Genomic DNA, 16,465 nt, shown 5'->3' with positions numbered 1-16,465 from the left:
TGAGGGGTGTGGAGAATGGGGAGGGGTGGGGGGAATGGAGGAACAGGGAGGGGGAACGGGGAAGGTATGGGGTGGGGGAAATGGGGAACGGTGTGGGGTAGGGGGAATGGAGAAGGGTGTGGGGTAGGGGGAATGGGGAAGGGTGTGGGGTAGGGGGAATGGGGAAGGGTGTGGGATAGGGGGAATGGGGAAGGGTGTGGGGTAGGGGAATGGGGAAGGGTGTGGGGTAGGGGAATGGGGAAGGGTGTGGGATGGGGGAATGGGGAAGGGTGTGGGGTAGGGGGAATGGGGAAGGGTGTGGGGTAGGGGGAATGGGGAAGGGTGTGGGGTAGGGGGAATGGAGAAGGGTGTGGGGAGGGGGAATGGGGAAAGGTGTGGGGATGGGGAATGGTTAGAGGAGGAGGGGGAATGGGGAAGGTAGGGGAATGGGGAAGGATATGGGGCGGGGTAATGGGGAAGGTCTGAGGTAGGGGGAATGGGAAAGGGTGTGGGGAGGGGGAGGGGAAGGGTGTGGGGAGGGGGGAGGGTGTGGGGAGGGGGAGGGGGAATGGGGAAGCTATGGGGTAGGGGGAATGGGGAAGTGTGTGGGGAGGGGGGAGGGTGTGGGGAGGGGGAATGGGGGAGGGTGTGGGGAGGGGGAATGGGGGAGATATGGGGTAGGGGGAATGGAGGGAGGAGGGGGGAGATATGGGGTAGGGGGAATGGAGGGAGGAGGGGGGAGATATGGGGTAGGGGGAATGGAGGGAGGAGGGGGGAGATATGGGGTAGGGGGAATGGAGGGAGGAGGGGGGAGATATGGGGTAGGGGGAATGGAGGGAGGAGATATGGGGTAGGGGGAATGGAGGGAGGAGATATGGGGTAGGGGGAATGGAGGGAGGAGGGGGGAGATATGGGGTAGGGGGAATGGAGGGAGGAGGGGGGAGATATGGGGTAGGGGGAATGGAGGGAGGAGGGGGGAGATATGGGGTAGGGGGAATGGAGGGAGGAGGGGGGAGATATGGGGTAGGGGGAATGGAGGGAGGAGGGGGGAGATATGGGGTAGGGGGAATGGAGGGAGGAGGGGGGAGATATGGGGTAGGGGGAATGGAGGGAGGAGGGGGGAGATATGGGGTAGGGGGAATGGAGGGAGGAGGGGGAGATATGGGGTAGGGGGGAGATATGGGGGAGGAGGGGGGAGATATGGGGGAGGGGGACAGGTTCACAAACAAGAGGAGAAAAGATTTGTTTACAAAGACGTACAGAAATACAGACAAACAGCTTCTCATCTCCTACATCTAGTGGTGTCCCCCAGCACAGGGTGCTGTCGGTACAAGAGATCGAACAAGATACAGAACATTACAAAGCTAAACCCAGGACAATATAATAAAATATACAATTTCACTTTGGCTAGCTGAGGTCAAAGGTTAAAGTTCACTTTGGCTGGGTAATTAGATTTAAACACTGAAGGTAGTGGAGTTGTGGACTTTGAAGTTTCTTTGGTTTTATTCCGCAAGAAAAGCGTTTTAATTACATTTTCATTTATTTAATACTTTGTTTCTAGCTTTGGGTTAGAGCTGTTGTACAGGTCAAAGCTCCCGCTGAATGGAGGTAAGGGCATCTCACTGTGGTCTCTCTCCCCCTCGCACTCTCCACTGTGTTCTCTCCCCTGCGCTCTCCCGCTCCCTGTGGCCTCTCCCCTGTAACTTCTCCCCCCATCTCCTCTCCCCCTGAGCGCTCTCATCTCTCTCCCTCTCCCTGTGCCCTCTCCCCTTCCACTCTTCCCCAGAACTTTCTTCTCTCTCTCCCTGTGCCCTCTCCCCTTCCACTCTTCCCCAGAACTTTCTTCTCTCTCTCCCTGTGCCCTCTCCCCTTCCACTCTCTCCCCCCGAGCTCTCTCCTCTCGCCCTCTCTCTCCTCCTGCGCTCTCTCCCGTGCCCTCTCCCCTTCCACTCTCTCCCCCCGAGCTCTCTCCTCTCGCCCTCTCTCCTCCTGCGCTCTCTCCCCCGTGCCCTCTGCCCTCTGGCCTCTACTGTGCCCTCTCCCACCCAAGGCGTTTCAGGAGAGACTGGCGCGAGCTAACGCTCTTGCAGTGCTGCTCTGACAAGTTTCCTGCATGCCGGTATTGTTTCTGAAACCAGTCTCCATCTGGAGACGGAGCTGGAGTGGAGGGGGGGTGCAGTAGAAACGATGTCAGGAACTGGGCGGCGAAGGGTCCAGTGGACAGCGGAGAGGACCACACCCATCCATTGCCACCCTTGGAAAGGAATCCAGGCAGAACAGTGGGAGGGGACTGAGCGCAGGTATGAGCTGCTCGCTCTCAGTCTGACATACCTGGCCATCTGCAGGACAGGACGGAGGCAGGGCTCGAGAATCCCCATCTCGTGCGTCGAGCACAGGCCACCTGTCCAGCTGGGCGACGGAGCAGTGGGGTTCTACATGCGGGCGTGGAGAGGAGAGAGGCAGAGACACCACCAATGCCCATCATTCAGCGGAACACGTGCCCTGGAGTGCATAAATGCGAATCACCCAGCTACGAGTGATGCCCTCCTCGTCAGTGTAGGTGCCAGCAATCACCCGCATTAGCCTCTTGCTTACTGTGGCTTACGCTTGCCTTGTTACCCTCACATGCAGAATGTCACTAAACGCCAGCTCTGGCTCAGCCAGCGGTGCCAGGGAGTCAAGGTGTGCCTCCGTTCTGGGGAAGAGGGCATCGGCGCCCAGCTCTCCCCACCTGCCCCCAGGTCAGGTCTGGAGAGAGAGCGAGACGCAGAGCTCCCTCCGCGTTCAAACACTGGGCTCTGTGAGATGCGCTGGTCCCCACATCTCAGAATCGAGCAGCTCCAATCCTAGGGGACCCTGGGGACGGGCCGCCAGTGCTGGAGGGGCTTCGACAGCGGCTCTCCCTGGCCTGGATTTGATCCCAGGTTTGCCACCACGGTAAAGTGGCGGAGGATGGGGAGAGGCGGACTTCCGCCCAGTTTGGAATGGCCGCTGCTTTACGTTGAGGTCCTGAGGTGACTGTGTCCACAGGCTAAACCAGAGCTGGCACCCAAGGGTGCCCGGGCAGAGAGCTGGGTACCAACGTTCCCACCCCCCACCCCGCCCAACAACCAGGTACCACAGTCGCCCCAGTCACACAGTCTTTGGTTGTAGAATAAGTTACCGAGCTTTTCTTTGTATATTTAGTTTTCCCCTCGTGTCCACAGTACAGGTTATTGAGAACACAAGTCTTTGCCCAGGGACACTGGCGATGTAACCTTTGGTAAGTTCCTTTGGAGGTTTGTTTTGATTTATTTCTTTTTGTTAACGTTTTTCTCTGTTTGGTTAATGAGTTCGAGGGAAGCACTCAGGCAGCTGCAGTGTGACTGCTGCCCCATTTAGACTGGAGGGGTTTCGAATATCCAGAAATCACAAGCGACAGCACGAGGCGAGAGCTCAGCACGGCATCAGTCAGGGACCCCCCACAAGCTTCGTAAGTGAGTCTGTTCCCTCTGCCAAGAGGCTTCCTTTGCTTCCAGACCCAGACTCGCCTCACAAAACCCATTGGAAACAACATGGCCACTCAGCCACGTCCCACACGGTCAGTTTGACAACCCAGAGGAACAGAGCGACCCACAATCCCCTCAGCCGCAATCCCGCCGGGATTTAGAAACAGGCCCAGGTGGTGCCACAACCCATATACCTGTCCTCACCCAGGTCTCCTCAAACTCCCCTCAAAACCCACACCTTCTGCAACCCTTTTTGGGTGTCTCATCTTCACCCAGAGCTTCTCAGCCTCTAATTCTCCCTCGCTGGATTACACTCGATGCTCTGCTCTCTCTCTCATGGGATGCGCTGTTCTCTCTCGCTGGATTACACTTGATGCTCTGCTCTCTCTCTCACTGAATTACAATGGATGCTCTGTTCTCTCTCTCTGGATTATACTGGATGCTCTGCTCTCTCTCTCACAGGATTACAATGGGTGCTTTGCTCTCTCTGGATTACAATGGATGCTCTGTTCTTGCTCACTGAATGCTCTTCTCTCTGGATTATATTGGATGTTCTGTTCTTCCCTCTGGATTACATTGGATGCTCTCCCTCTCTCTCTGGGTTGCTCTGGACGCTATGCTCGCTCTCTCTCTGGATTGCACTGGATGCTCCCTCTCTCTCTTGATTGCACCGGATGCCCTCTCTCTCTCTGGTTGCACTGGATGTTCTGTTCTGTCTCTCTCTGGGTTGCACTGGATGCTCTGTTCTCTCTCTCTGTTGCACTGGATGCTCTCTCTCTCTCTCTGGGTTGCACTGGATGCTCTGTTCTCTCTCTCTCTCTGTTGCACTGGATGCTCTCTCTCTCTCTGGGTTGCACTGGATGCTCTGTTCTCTCTGTTGCACTGGATGCTCTCTCTCTCTCTCTGGGTAGCACTGGATGCTCTGTTCTCTCTCTCTCTTGCACTGGATGCTCTCTCTCTCTCTGGGTTGCACTGGATGTTCTATTCTGTCTCTCTCTGGGTTGCACTGGATGCTCTGTTCTCTCTCTCTCGCACTGGATGCTCTCTCTCTGGGTTGCACTGGATGTTCTGTTCTGTCTCTCTGGGTTGCACTAGATGCTCTCGCTCTCTCTGGGTTGCACTGGATGCTCTGTTCTCTCTCTCTCTGTTGCACTGGATGCTATCTCTCTCTGGGTTGCACTGGATGTTCTGTTCTGTCTCTTTCTGGGTTGCACTGGATACTCTGTTCGCTCTCTCTGTGGGTTGCACTGGATGCTCTGTTTTCTCTCTCTCTCTGTTGCACTGGATGCTCTCTCTCTCTCTGGGTAGCACTGGATGCTCTGTTCTCTCTCTCTCTCTGTTGCACTGGATGCTCTCTCTCTCTCTCTCTGGGTTGCACTGGATGTTCTATTCTGTCTCTCTGTGGGTTGCACTGGATGCTCTGTTCTCTCTCTCTCTCTCTCTTGCACTGGATGCTCTCTCTCTCTGGGTTGCACTGGATGTTCTGTTCTGTCTCTCTGGGTTGCACTGGATGCTCTCTCTCTCTCTGGGTTGCACTGGATGCTCTCTCTCTCTCTGGGTTGCACTGGATGCTCTGTTCTCTCTCTCTCTGTTGCACTGGATGCTATCTCTCTCTGGGTTGCACTGGATGTTCTGTTCTGTCTCTTTCTGGGTTGCACTGGATACTCTGCTCGCTCTCTCTCTGGGTTGCACTGGATGCTCTGTTCTCTCTCTCTCTGTTGCACTGGATGCTATTTCTCTCTGCGTTGCACTGGATGTTCTGTTCTGTCTCTTTCTGGGTTGCACTGGATACTCTGTTCGCTCTCTCTGTGGGTTGCACTGGATGCTCTGTTTTCTCTCTCTCTGTATTACACGGGATGTTCTGCTCTCTATCTCTGGGTTGCACTGTGTGGAGATATTTTGTAAAGTGTTGTTCCGGGGCAGGCAGTGCGGGTTCTGGAATCAAAGAGAAGGTCTGTCTGTTGCCGATGTGTGATTGCACCCTCCACCCCGCCCTCCCGGCCCCCCACCCGCTGGATTCATTATCTGTGGCATGAGATCATCCCCTTCCCACCCAGCAGACATAGAGCATGGGCCTGAAGATATTCCCAGAGCCTGAGCCCCGTCACACCACAGCTCTTGGTGGTGGAGTCAGTGTCAACGTGTCTGACTGCTGCATGCCATCCAGTCAGAAACACAAGAGAGAGGCCAAGACCCACCCTCACCGCTGGGCAGAGCGGGGGCGGGGGGGAGAAGTCCCGGGACAGGCCGAGTTAGTGCCTCCGTGTGTCACTCAGGCCCCCCCCCGCCCCGCCCCGCGCCCGGCCTCAGACAGACCCAAAGGTCCTGTGCCGTGCCGTGCTGTGCTGGGACCCGTGCTCTCTAGTGTTCCGCGAAAGCCTTTATTTGGTTCATCAAAGTATATGAGGTATATGACGGGCTATCTCCCTACCCCCGGCGTGGCTTCATGGCGCATTCGGTCGTCAAGGTATCTGCGGTTTATTTGGTTGCGTTTGTTTAAAGCTCTTTATGTGCACGGACTTGGCCCGGACAGTGTTCACTCAGCACTGGGATAGACCCCCTGACCGGGATAAACTCCCCCTGACCTGGGATAGACCCCCTGACCCGGGATAAACCCTCTGACCTGGGATAGACCCCCTGACCTGGGATAGACCCCCTGAGCCGGGATAGACCCTCTGACCCGGGATAGACCCCCTGACCCGGGATAAACTCCACCTGACCCGGGATAGACCCCCTGACCCGGGATAGACCCCCTGACCCGGGATAGATCCCCTGAACCGGATAGACCCTCCCTGATAAAGGATAAACCACCTGACCTAGGATAAACCCTCCCTGACCCGAGATAGACCCACACTGACTCGAGATAGACCCACCCTGACCCGGGATAAATCCCCATGACCGGGATAAACTCCCCCTGATCCGGAATAAGCCCCCCTGACCCGGGATAAACCATCCCCTGACCCGGGATAAACCATCCCCTGACCCGGGATAAACCCCCTGACCCGGGATAGAGCCCCCTGACCCAGGATTACCCGCTCTGACCCGAGATAAAGTCCGCCTGATCCGAGATAAACTCCGCCTGATCCGGATAAACCCCCCCGTCCTGAGATAGATCCTCCCTGACCCGAGACAGACTCTTCCTGACCCAAGATAGGCCCTCTGACCCGGGATAGACCCCCTGACCTGGGATAAACCACACACCCCCACCCGATCCAGGAGAAATCTTCCCCCCCACTTGACCCGGAACAGACCCCCTGACGCCGTGATAATCAGATTATCCAAACCCAGTGAATATCAGTGAAACAATAACAGCCATCAATGATGCTAATTAATATTAAAGGTCCATATTAATAGTAATGGGGGTAATGAATAGTGACGGTGCTTATGAATATTAATAACGCCGATGAATATTAATAGCACGGATGAATATTAATGTGATCGACGAATATTAATGATGCTAACTGCCTCTGATGACTGAGATTCACTGGGGGAGGTGGGTCACTCGGGGAAGCCCAGTGCTGAGTGAGTGAGTGAGTGGGGCCGGGGTCGGGGCTGGGGTCAGAACCTGACCCTGACCCGAACCCTGACCCCGGCCGGGATCGGGTTTTTTTTTGGTATTTCTGTGCATCAGGATTGCGCTGACAACCACCAGCCGGTTAATGTGGAGACAGGAGAATTTTTGGTCTAAAGTCAAGTTTCTTTTCGATTTTTTTTTTTATACATATGCAATAAGAGCCGAACATAGATTTCTTCTATAAAAACTATTTAGCTAAACAGATACATTCCATCTAAAGTAGGTGAGGATCACTTCAGTTCCAGGGTTGAAAGGGGGTTTTAAAGGGAGGCAGTGAGGAGGAGGCCGGGACTCCCTCTGTTCCCTGCACACACTCTCCTAAAGCTGTACTCGTGTACCACAGTCCCGTGCACGCGCTGGTTCACACACTCGTGTACACGCTTGGTTCACAGTCTAGAGTTAAAACACCTGAAATCAGAAGTCGGGAGGCGAAAAGCTAAACTGAGGTCAGAGATTCGGGGACCAGGAGGGGAGCTGGTGGCCCCCTCCCCCGCCCGGTTTAGTCCCATCCCGTCGAAATGGCCCACTCCTCCTCTCAATAATACTTTGGTTTGTTTTTTAAAAATCATTATTAAATATATTTCAGAGGAAAGCCAGGGCTTATTTTTTGGGGGGAGACGGGAAGACCCCGGGAGCAGAGAGAGAGAGAGGAGGGTCTGGGTTTCCCGCTGTGGCCCCCACCCTGGCTATGAGGTATATTGGTAGCAGAGACACAGGTGTCTGCCACTTATTTCTAACTAAAACCCACTGTCGTTTTATTTTAAAATATTAAAATGCCGGAGAAACGTTTTAAAAAGCATTGTGTGTTTTTTGGTGAGTGTGTTATTACCGGGAGTTCAGGCACTGGATTGGAGCAATAATAAGAGATGATTCTTTCTTTTGGTTTGGTGGTTATGGGGAGGTGTTTGTATCTGAATAAAATATTTCAAAGAGTAAATAAATAGATAAATTCCCTCCCCACCAGGACATAATACAAAATAAACACTACAAATGAGATAAAAACCCCCAAATCCCAGAAAAAATGGACATAAAAAAAGCAAACTGAAATCATTGCGGAATCCATTTTGAATGAATAAAAGTCGTGAGTCAGGCTGTGAGCCCCATCCTCTGGGAGCACAGGTGACGGGGCCATCGGAGTGAGCGTCACCTCTCTGGGGTTACTCCGCCTCGGGTCCAGAGGGAGCTGATGAAGTGGAGTCAGAGCGAGTGTTACTCCCCCGTCGTCCCCGGGTCACTCTGCGCTGGATCCTGCGGGGCTGATGCTGACGGTGGGCGCCCCTGGCTCGCCGCAGGCCGGGGAGGGTTTGCTTTGGAGCGAGGCGACTGAGGCCAGACTGACAGCGGCTGGGTTACTGGCGAGGAGAGGCAGGCCGGGGTGGTTGAGGAAGAGGGGTGAGGTAACAACGCTCTGTGTCCCTGCACTGCCTGCGCCACTTGACAGCACCAGGTTACCACTGGAATCAAGGCTGGTAATTGGAATGGTTCCACCACACGCGAGGGCTGCAAGAGAAGAGGGGAGAACATGAGGCACAGTGAGAACACATCATATACAGTGAGAACAGGGCGACAGTGCACAGTGAGAACACACAGGGAGAACACAGTGAGAGCACACAGTGAGAACACACAGTGAGAGCACACAGTGAGAGCACACACTGAGAAAACACAGTGAGAGCACACAGTGAGAGCACACAGCGAGAGCACACAGTGAGAACACACAGTGAGAGCACACAGTGAGAGCACACAGTGAGAACACACAGTGAGAGCACACAGTGAGAGCACACAGCGCCAACACACAGTGAGAGCACACAGTGAGAACACATCATATACAGTGAGAACAGGGCGACAGTGCACAGTGAGAACACACAGGGAGAACACAGTGAGAGCACACAGTGAGAGCACACAGTGAGAAAACACAGTGAGAGCACACAGTGAGAGCACACAGTGAGAGCACACAGCGCCAACACACAGTGAGAGTACACAGTGAGAACACACAGCGAGAGCACAATGACAGCAGGCAGTGAGAACACACAGTGAGAACATACAGTAAGAACACACAGTGAGAACACACAGTGAGAGCACACAGTGAGAGCACACAGTGAGAGCGCACAGTAAGAACACAGTGAGAACACACACTGAGAACACACAGTGGGAGCACACAGTGAGAACACACAGAGAGCACGCAGTGAGAGCACACAGTGAGCGCACACAGTGAGAGCACACAGTGAGAGCACACAGTGAGAACACACAGCGAGAGCACAATGACAGCAGGCAGTGAGAACACACAGTGAGAACATACAGTAAGAACACACAGTGAGAACACGCAGTGAGAGCACACAGTGAGCGCACACAGTGAGAGCACACAGTGAGAGCACACAGTGAGAATACACAGTGAAAGCACACAGTGAGAGCACACAGTGAGAGCACACAGTGAGAGCACACAGTGAGAGCACACAGCGAGAACACACAGCGAGAGCACACAGTGAGACCACACAGCGAGAGCACACAGTGAGAGCACACAGTGAGAGCACACAGCGAGAACACACAGCGAGAGCACACAGTGAGACCACACAGCGAGAGCACACAGTGGGAATACACAGCGAGAACACACAGCGAGAACACACAGTGAGAACACAGTGAGAACACAGTGAGAGCACACAGTGAGGGCACACACTGAAAACACACAGTAAGAGCACACAGTGAAAACACACAGTGAGAACACACAATGAGAACACAGTGAGAACACACAGTAAGAACACACAATGAGAACACAGTGAGAGCACACAGTGAGAGCACACAGTGAGAGCACAGAGTGAAGGCACACACTGAGAACACAGAGTGAGGGCACACAGTGAGAACACACAGCGAGAACACACAGCGGGAGCACACAGCGGGAGCACACAGTGAGAGCAAACAGTGAGAACACAGAGTGGGAGCACGCACTGAGAACACACAGAGCAAACAGTGAGAGCACAGTGAGAGCGCACAGTGAGAGCACACAGTGAGAATACAAAGTGAGCACACAGCGAGAGCACACAGCGAGAACACACTGAAAGCACACAGTGAGAGCACACAGTGAGAGCACACACTGGGAGCACACAGTGAGAACACACAGTGAGAACACACAGTGAGAGCACACAGCGAGAACACACAGAGAGAACACACAGAGAGAACACAGTGAGAACACACAGTGAGGGCACACAGTGAGAGCACACAGCGAGAACACACAGTGAGAACACAGTAAGAGCACACAGTGAGAGCACACAGTGAGAGCACACAGCGAGAACACACAGCGGGAGCACACAGTGAGAACACACAGTGGGAGCACAGTGAGCACACAGTGAGAGTGTACAGTGAGTACACATAGTGAGAACACACAGTGAGAACACAGAGAGAGAGCACAGTGAGAACACACAGTGAGAGCACACAGAGAGAACACAGAATGAGCACAGTGAGAACACACAGTGAGAGCACACAGTGAGAACACACAGTGCGAGCACAGAGAGAGCATACAGTGAGAGCAAACAGAGAACACACAGAGAGCACACAGTGAGCACACTGTGAGAGCACAGAGTGGGAGCACGTAGTGGGAGCACGCAGTGGGAGCACGCAGTGGGAGCACGCAGTGAGAAAAAACAGTGAGCACACAGTTAGAACACACAGTGAGAGCACACAGTGAGAGCACACAGTGAGAACACACAGTGAGAACACACAGTGAGAGCACAAAGTGAGAACACACAGCGAGAACACACAGCGAGAGCACACAGCGAGAGCACACAGCGAGAACACACAGCGAGAACACACAGCGAGAACACACAGCGAGAACACACAGCGAGGGCACACAGCGAGGGCACACAGCGAGAGCACACAGCGAGCGCACAGCGAGGGCACACAGCGAGAACACACAGAGAGAACACACAGAGAGAACACAGTGAGAACACACAGTGAGGGCACACAGTGAGAGCACACAGCGAGAACACACAGTGAGAACACAGTAAGAGCACACAGTGAGAGCACACAGTGAGCACACACAGTGAGAGCACACAGTGAGAACACAGTGAGCGCACACAGCGAGAGCACACAGCGAGAGCACACAGCGGGAGCATACAGCGGGAGAACACAGAGTGAGGGCACAGAGTGAGGGCACAGAGTGAGCGCACAGAGAGAGCGCACAGTGAGGGCACAGTGAGTGCGCACAGTGAGAACACACAGCGAGCGCACAGTGAGAGCACACAGTGAGAGCACACAGTGAGAGCACACATTGAGAACTCACAGTGAGAACACACAGTGGGAGCACATACTGAGAACACACAGCGAGAGCACACAGCGGGAGCACACAGCGAGAACACACAGTGAGAACACAGCGAGAGCACACAGTGAGCGCACACAGTGAGCACACAGTGAAAACACACAGTGAGAACACACAGTGAGGGCACACAGTGAGAACACGGAGAGCACAGGGAGAGCACACAGTGAGAATATACAGTGACAACACACAGTGAGAGCACACAATGAGAGCACACAGAAAGAACACACAGAAAGAACACACAGTGAGAACACAGTGAGAAAAAACAGTGAGCGCACACTGAGAACACACAGTGAGAACACACACTGAGAGCACAGTGAGAACACAGTGAGAACACACAGTAAGAGCACACAGTGAGAACACACAGTGAGAACACACATTGAGAGCACACAGTGAGAACACAGTGAGGACTTCACAGTGAGAGCACACATTGAGAACACACAGTGAGAACACACAGTGAGAGCACACAGTGAGAACAAACAGTGAGAGCAAAGTGCGAGCACACAGTAAGAACACACAGTGAGAACACACAGTGAGAGCACACAGTGAGAGCACACAGTGAGAGCACACAGTGAGAACACACAGTGAGAACACAGTGAGAGCACACAGTGAGAGCACACAGTGAAACACACAGTGAGAACACAGTGAGAACACACAGTGAGAGCACAGAGTGGGAGCGCAGAGTGAGAGCGCAGAGTGAGAACGCAGAGTGAGAACGCACAGTGAGAAAACAGTGAGAACACACAGTGAGAACACAGTGAGAACACACAATGAGGGCACACAGTGAGAACACACAGTGAGAGCACACAGTGAGAACATACAGTGAGAGCACACAGTGAGAGCACACAGTGAGAGCACAAAGCGAGAGCACACAGGCAGAACACACAGCGAGAGCACACAGCGAGAGCACACAGCGAGAGCACACAGCGAGGACACACAGCGAGAACACACAGCGAGAACACACAGCGAGAGTACACAGCGAGAACACACAGCGAGAACACACAGTGAGGACACGGAGAGCACACAGTGAGAATATACAGTGACAACACACAGTGAGAGCACACAGTGAGAGCACACAGTGAGAGCACACAGAACGAACACACAGAAAGAACACACAGTGAGAACACAGTGAGAAAAAACAGTGAGCGCACACTGAGAACACACAGTGAGAACACACACTGAGAGCACAGTGAGAACACACAGTGAGAACACACAGTAAGAGCACACAGTGAGAACACACAGTGAGAACACACATTGAGAGCACACAGTGAGAACACACAGTGAGAGCACACAGTGAGAACACACAGTGAGAGCATACAGTGAGAACACAGTGAGAACACACAGTGAGAGCGCACAGTGAGAGCACACAGTGAGAACAGACAGTGAGAGCACACAGTAAGAACACACAATGAGAACACACAGTGAGAACACAGTGAGAGTACACAGTGAACACACAGTGAGAGCACACAATGAGAACACAGTGAGAACACACAGTAAGAACACACAGTGAGAACACAGTGAGAGCACGCAGTGAGAGCACGCAGTGAGAACACGCAGTGAGAGCACGCAGTGAGAGCACACAGTGGGAATACACAGCGAGAATACACAGCGAGGACACACATTGAGAGCACACACTGAAAACACACAGTGAGAGCACACAGTGAGAGCACACAGTGAGAGCACACAGTGAGAGCACACAGGCAGAAGACACAGCGAGAGCACACAGCGAGAGCACACAGCGAGAGCACACAGCGAGAGCACACAGCGGGAATACACAGCGAGAACACAGAGCGAGAACAAACAATGAGGGCACACAGTGAGAACACACAGTGAAGGCACCCACTGAGAACACACAGTGAGAGCACACAGTGAGAGCACACATAGTGAGAACACACAGTGAGAACACACAGTGAGAACACACAGTGAGAGCACACAGTGAGAACACACAGTGAGAACACAGTGAGAACACACAGTGAGAGCGCACAGTGAGAGCACACAGTGAGAACAGACAGTGAGAGCACACAGTAAGAACACACAATGAGAACACACAGTGAGAACACAGTGAGAGCACACAGTGAACACACAGTGAGAGCACACAATGAGAACACAGTGAGAACACACAGTAAGAACACACAATGAGAACACACAGTGAGAACACAGTGAGAGCACACAGTGAGAACACAGAGTTAGGGCACACACAGAGAACACAGTGAGAACACACAGTGAGAGCGCACAGTGAGAGCACACAGTGAGAACAGACAGTGAGAGCACACAGTGTACACACAGTGAGAGCACACAATGAGAACACAGTGAGAACACACAGTAAGAACACACAGTGAGAACACACAGTGAGAACACACAGTGAGAACACACAGTGGGAACACACAGCGAGAACACACAGTGAGAACAAACAGTGAGGGCACACACTGAAAACACACAGTGAGAACACACAGGGAGAGCACACACTGAGAGCAGACAGTGAGAACACAAGGTGAGAGCACAGTGAGAAAACACAGTGAGAGCAAACAGTGAGCCCACACAGTTGGAGCACACAATGAAAACACACAGCGAGAGCACACAGCGAGAACACACAGTAAGAGCACACTAACACAGTGAAAACACACAGTGAGAGCACAGTGAGTGCACACACTGAGAACAGACAGTAAGAACACACTGAGAACACACAGCAAGAACACACAGATCACACAGTGAGGGCACACAGTGAAAACACAGAGTGAGGGCACACACGGAGAACACACAGTGAGAACACACAGTGAGAGCACACAGCGAGAACACACAGTGAAACACACAGCGAGAACACACAGCGAGAGCACACAGTGAGAGCACACAGTGAGAGCACACAGTGAGAGCACACAGTGAGAGCACACAGCGAGAGCACACCGCGAGAACACACAGCGAGAGCACACAGCGAGAGCACACAGCGAGAGCACACCGCGAGAACACACAGCGAGAGCACACAGCGAGAGCTCACAGCCGGAACACACAGCCGGAACACACAGCGAGAGCACACAGCGAGAGCACACCGTGAGAACACACAGCGAGAACACACAGCGAGAGCACACAGCGAGAGCACACAGCGAGAGCACACAGCGAGAGCAAACAGTGAGAGCAAACAGCGAGAGCACACAGCGAGAGCACACAGCGAGAACACACAGCGAGAACACACAGCGAGAACACACAGCGAGAGCACACAGCGAGAGCACACCGAGAACACACAGTGAGAACACTGAGAGCACAGTGAGAGCACACAGTGAGAACATACAGGGAGAGCACACAGTGAGAATATACAGTGAGAACACACAGCGAGAGCACACAGTGAGAACACAGAGTGAGGGCACACACAGAGAACACAGTGAGAACACACAGTGAGAGCGCACAGTGAGAGCACAGAGTGAGAGCACAGAGTGAGAGCACAGAGTGAGAAAACAGTGAGAGCACACAGTGAGTACTCACAGCGAGAACACACAGCGAGAGCACAGCGAGAACACACAGTGAGAGCAGTGAAAACACACAGTAAGAACACACAGTGAGAACACACAGTGAGAGCACAGAGAGAGAACACGCAGTGAGAGCACACAGTGAGAGCACGCAGTGAGAGCACGCAGTGAGAACACGCAGTGAGAGCACACAGTGGGAATACACAGCGAGAACACACAGCGAGAACACACATTGAGAGCACACACTGAAAACACACAGTGAGAGCACACAGTGAGAGCACACAGTGAGAGCACACAGGGAGAAGACACAGCGAGAGCACACAGCGAGAGCACACAGCGAGAACACACAGCGAGAGCACACAGCGAGAACACACAGCGAGAGCACACAGCGAGAGCACACAGCGAGAGCACACAGCGGGAATACACAGCGAGAACACACAGCGAGAACACACAATGAGGGCACACAGTGAGAACACACAGTGAGGACACACACTGAGAACACACAGTGAGAGCACACAGTGAGAGCACACATAGTGAGAACACACAGTGAGAGCACACAGTGAGAACACACAGTGAGAGCACACAGTGAGAACACACAGTGAGAACACAGTGAGAACACACAGTGAGAGCGCACAGTGAGAGCACACAGTGAGAACAGACAGTGAGAGCACACAGTAAGAACACAATGAGAACACACAGTGAGAACACAGTGAGAGCACACAGTGAACACACAGTGAGAGCACACAATGAGAAAACAGTGAGAACACACAGTAAGAACACACAATGAGAACACACAGTGAGAACACAGTGAGAGCACACAGTGAGAACACAGAGTGAGGGCACACACAGAGAACACAGTGAGAACACACAGTGAGAGAGCACATTGAGAGCACACAGTGAGAACAGACAGTGAGAGCACACAGTGTACACACAGTGAGAGCACACAATGAGAACACAGTGAGAACACACAGTAAGAACACACAGTGAGAACACACAGTGAGAACACACAGTGGGAACACACAGCGAGAACACACAGCGAGAACACACAGTGAGAACAAACAGTGAGGGCACACACTGAAAACACACAGTGAGAACACGCAGAGAGAACACACAGTGAGAACACAGTGAGAACACACAGGGAGAGCACACACTGAGAGCAGACAGTGAGAACACAAGGTGAGAGCACAGTGAGAAAACACAGTGAGGGCAAACAGTGAGCCCACACAGTTGGAGCACACAATGAAAACACACAGTGAGAGCACACAGCGAGAGCACACAGTAAGAGCACACTAACACAGTGAAAACACACAGTGAGAGCACACATTGAAAACACAGAGTGAGGGCACACACGGAGAACACACAGTGAGAACACACAGTCTGAGCACACAGGAGGAATACACAGTGAGAACACACAGTGAGAGCACACAGTGAAAACACACAGCGAGAGCACACAGTGAAACACACAGCGAGAACACACAGCGAGAACACACGGCGAGAGCACACGGCGAGAGCACACGGGGAGAGCACACAGTGAGAGCACACAGTGAGAGCACACAGTGAGAGCACACAGCGAGAGCACACCGCGAGAACACACAGTGAGAGCACACAGCGAGAGCACACCGCGAGAACACACAGCGAGAGCACACAGCGAGAGCTCACAGCC

At 53.2% G+C, this 16,465-nt stretch overlaps 1 protein-coding gene across 1 annotated transcript in view; it reads right to left on the bottom strand.

Moving 5' to 3' along the window:
• Positions 1-537: 537 nt before the first annotated feature.
• Positions 538-16,465, bottom strand: part of LOC147109865 (POU domain, class 2, transcription factor 2-like) — a gene marked incomplete at its 5' end in the record, with an annotated part of 462,998 nt that continues 447,070 nt past the window's right edge. The window contains one exon of the mRNA XM_086002405.1: positions 538-8,541. Within this exon, the coding sequence (XP_085858531.1) occupies positions 8,502-8,541 (40 nt within the window). The remainder of the gene's footprint in view (positions 8,542-16,465) is intronic.

Source organism: Somniosus microcephalus, chromosome 12, assembly GCF_052327205.1.
Source record: "Somniosus microcephalus isolate GS21.2 chromosome 12, FLI_Smic_1.0, whole genome shotgun sequence".
NCBI classification, from domain to species: Eukaryota; Metazoa; Chordata; class Chondrichthyes; order Squaliformes; family Somniosidae; genus Somniosus; species Somniosus microcephalus.
This window is presented reverse-complemented; position numbering and strand designations above follow the sequence as displayed.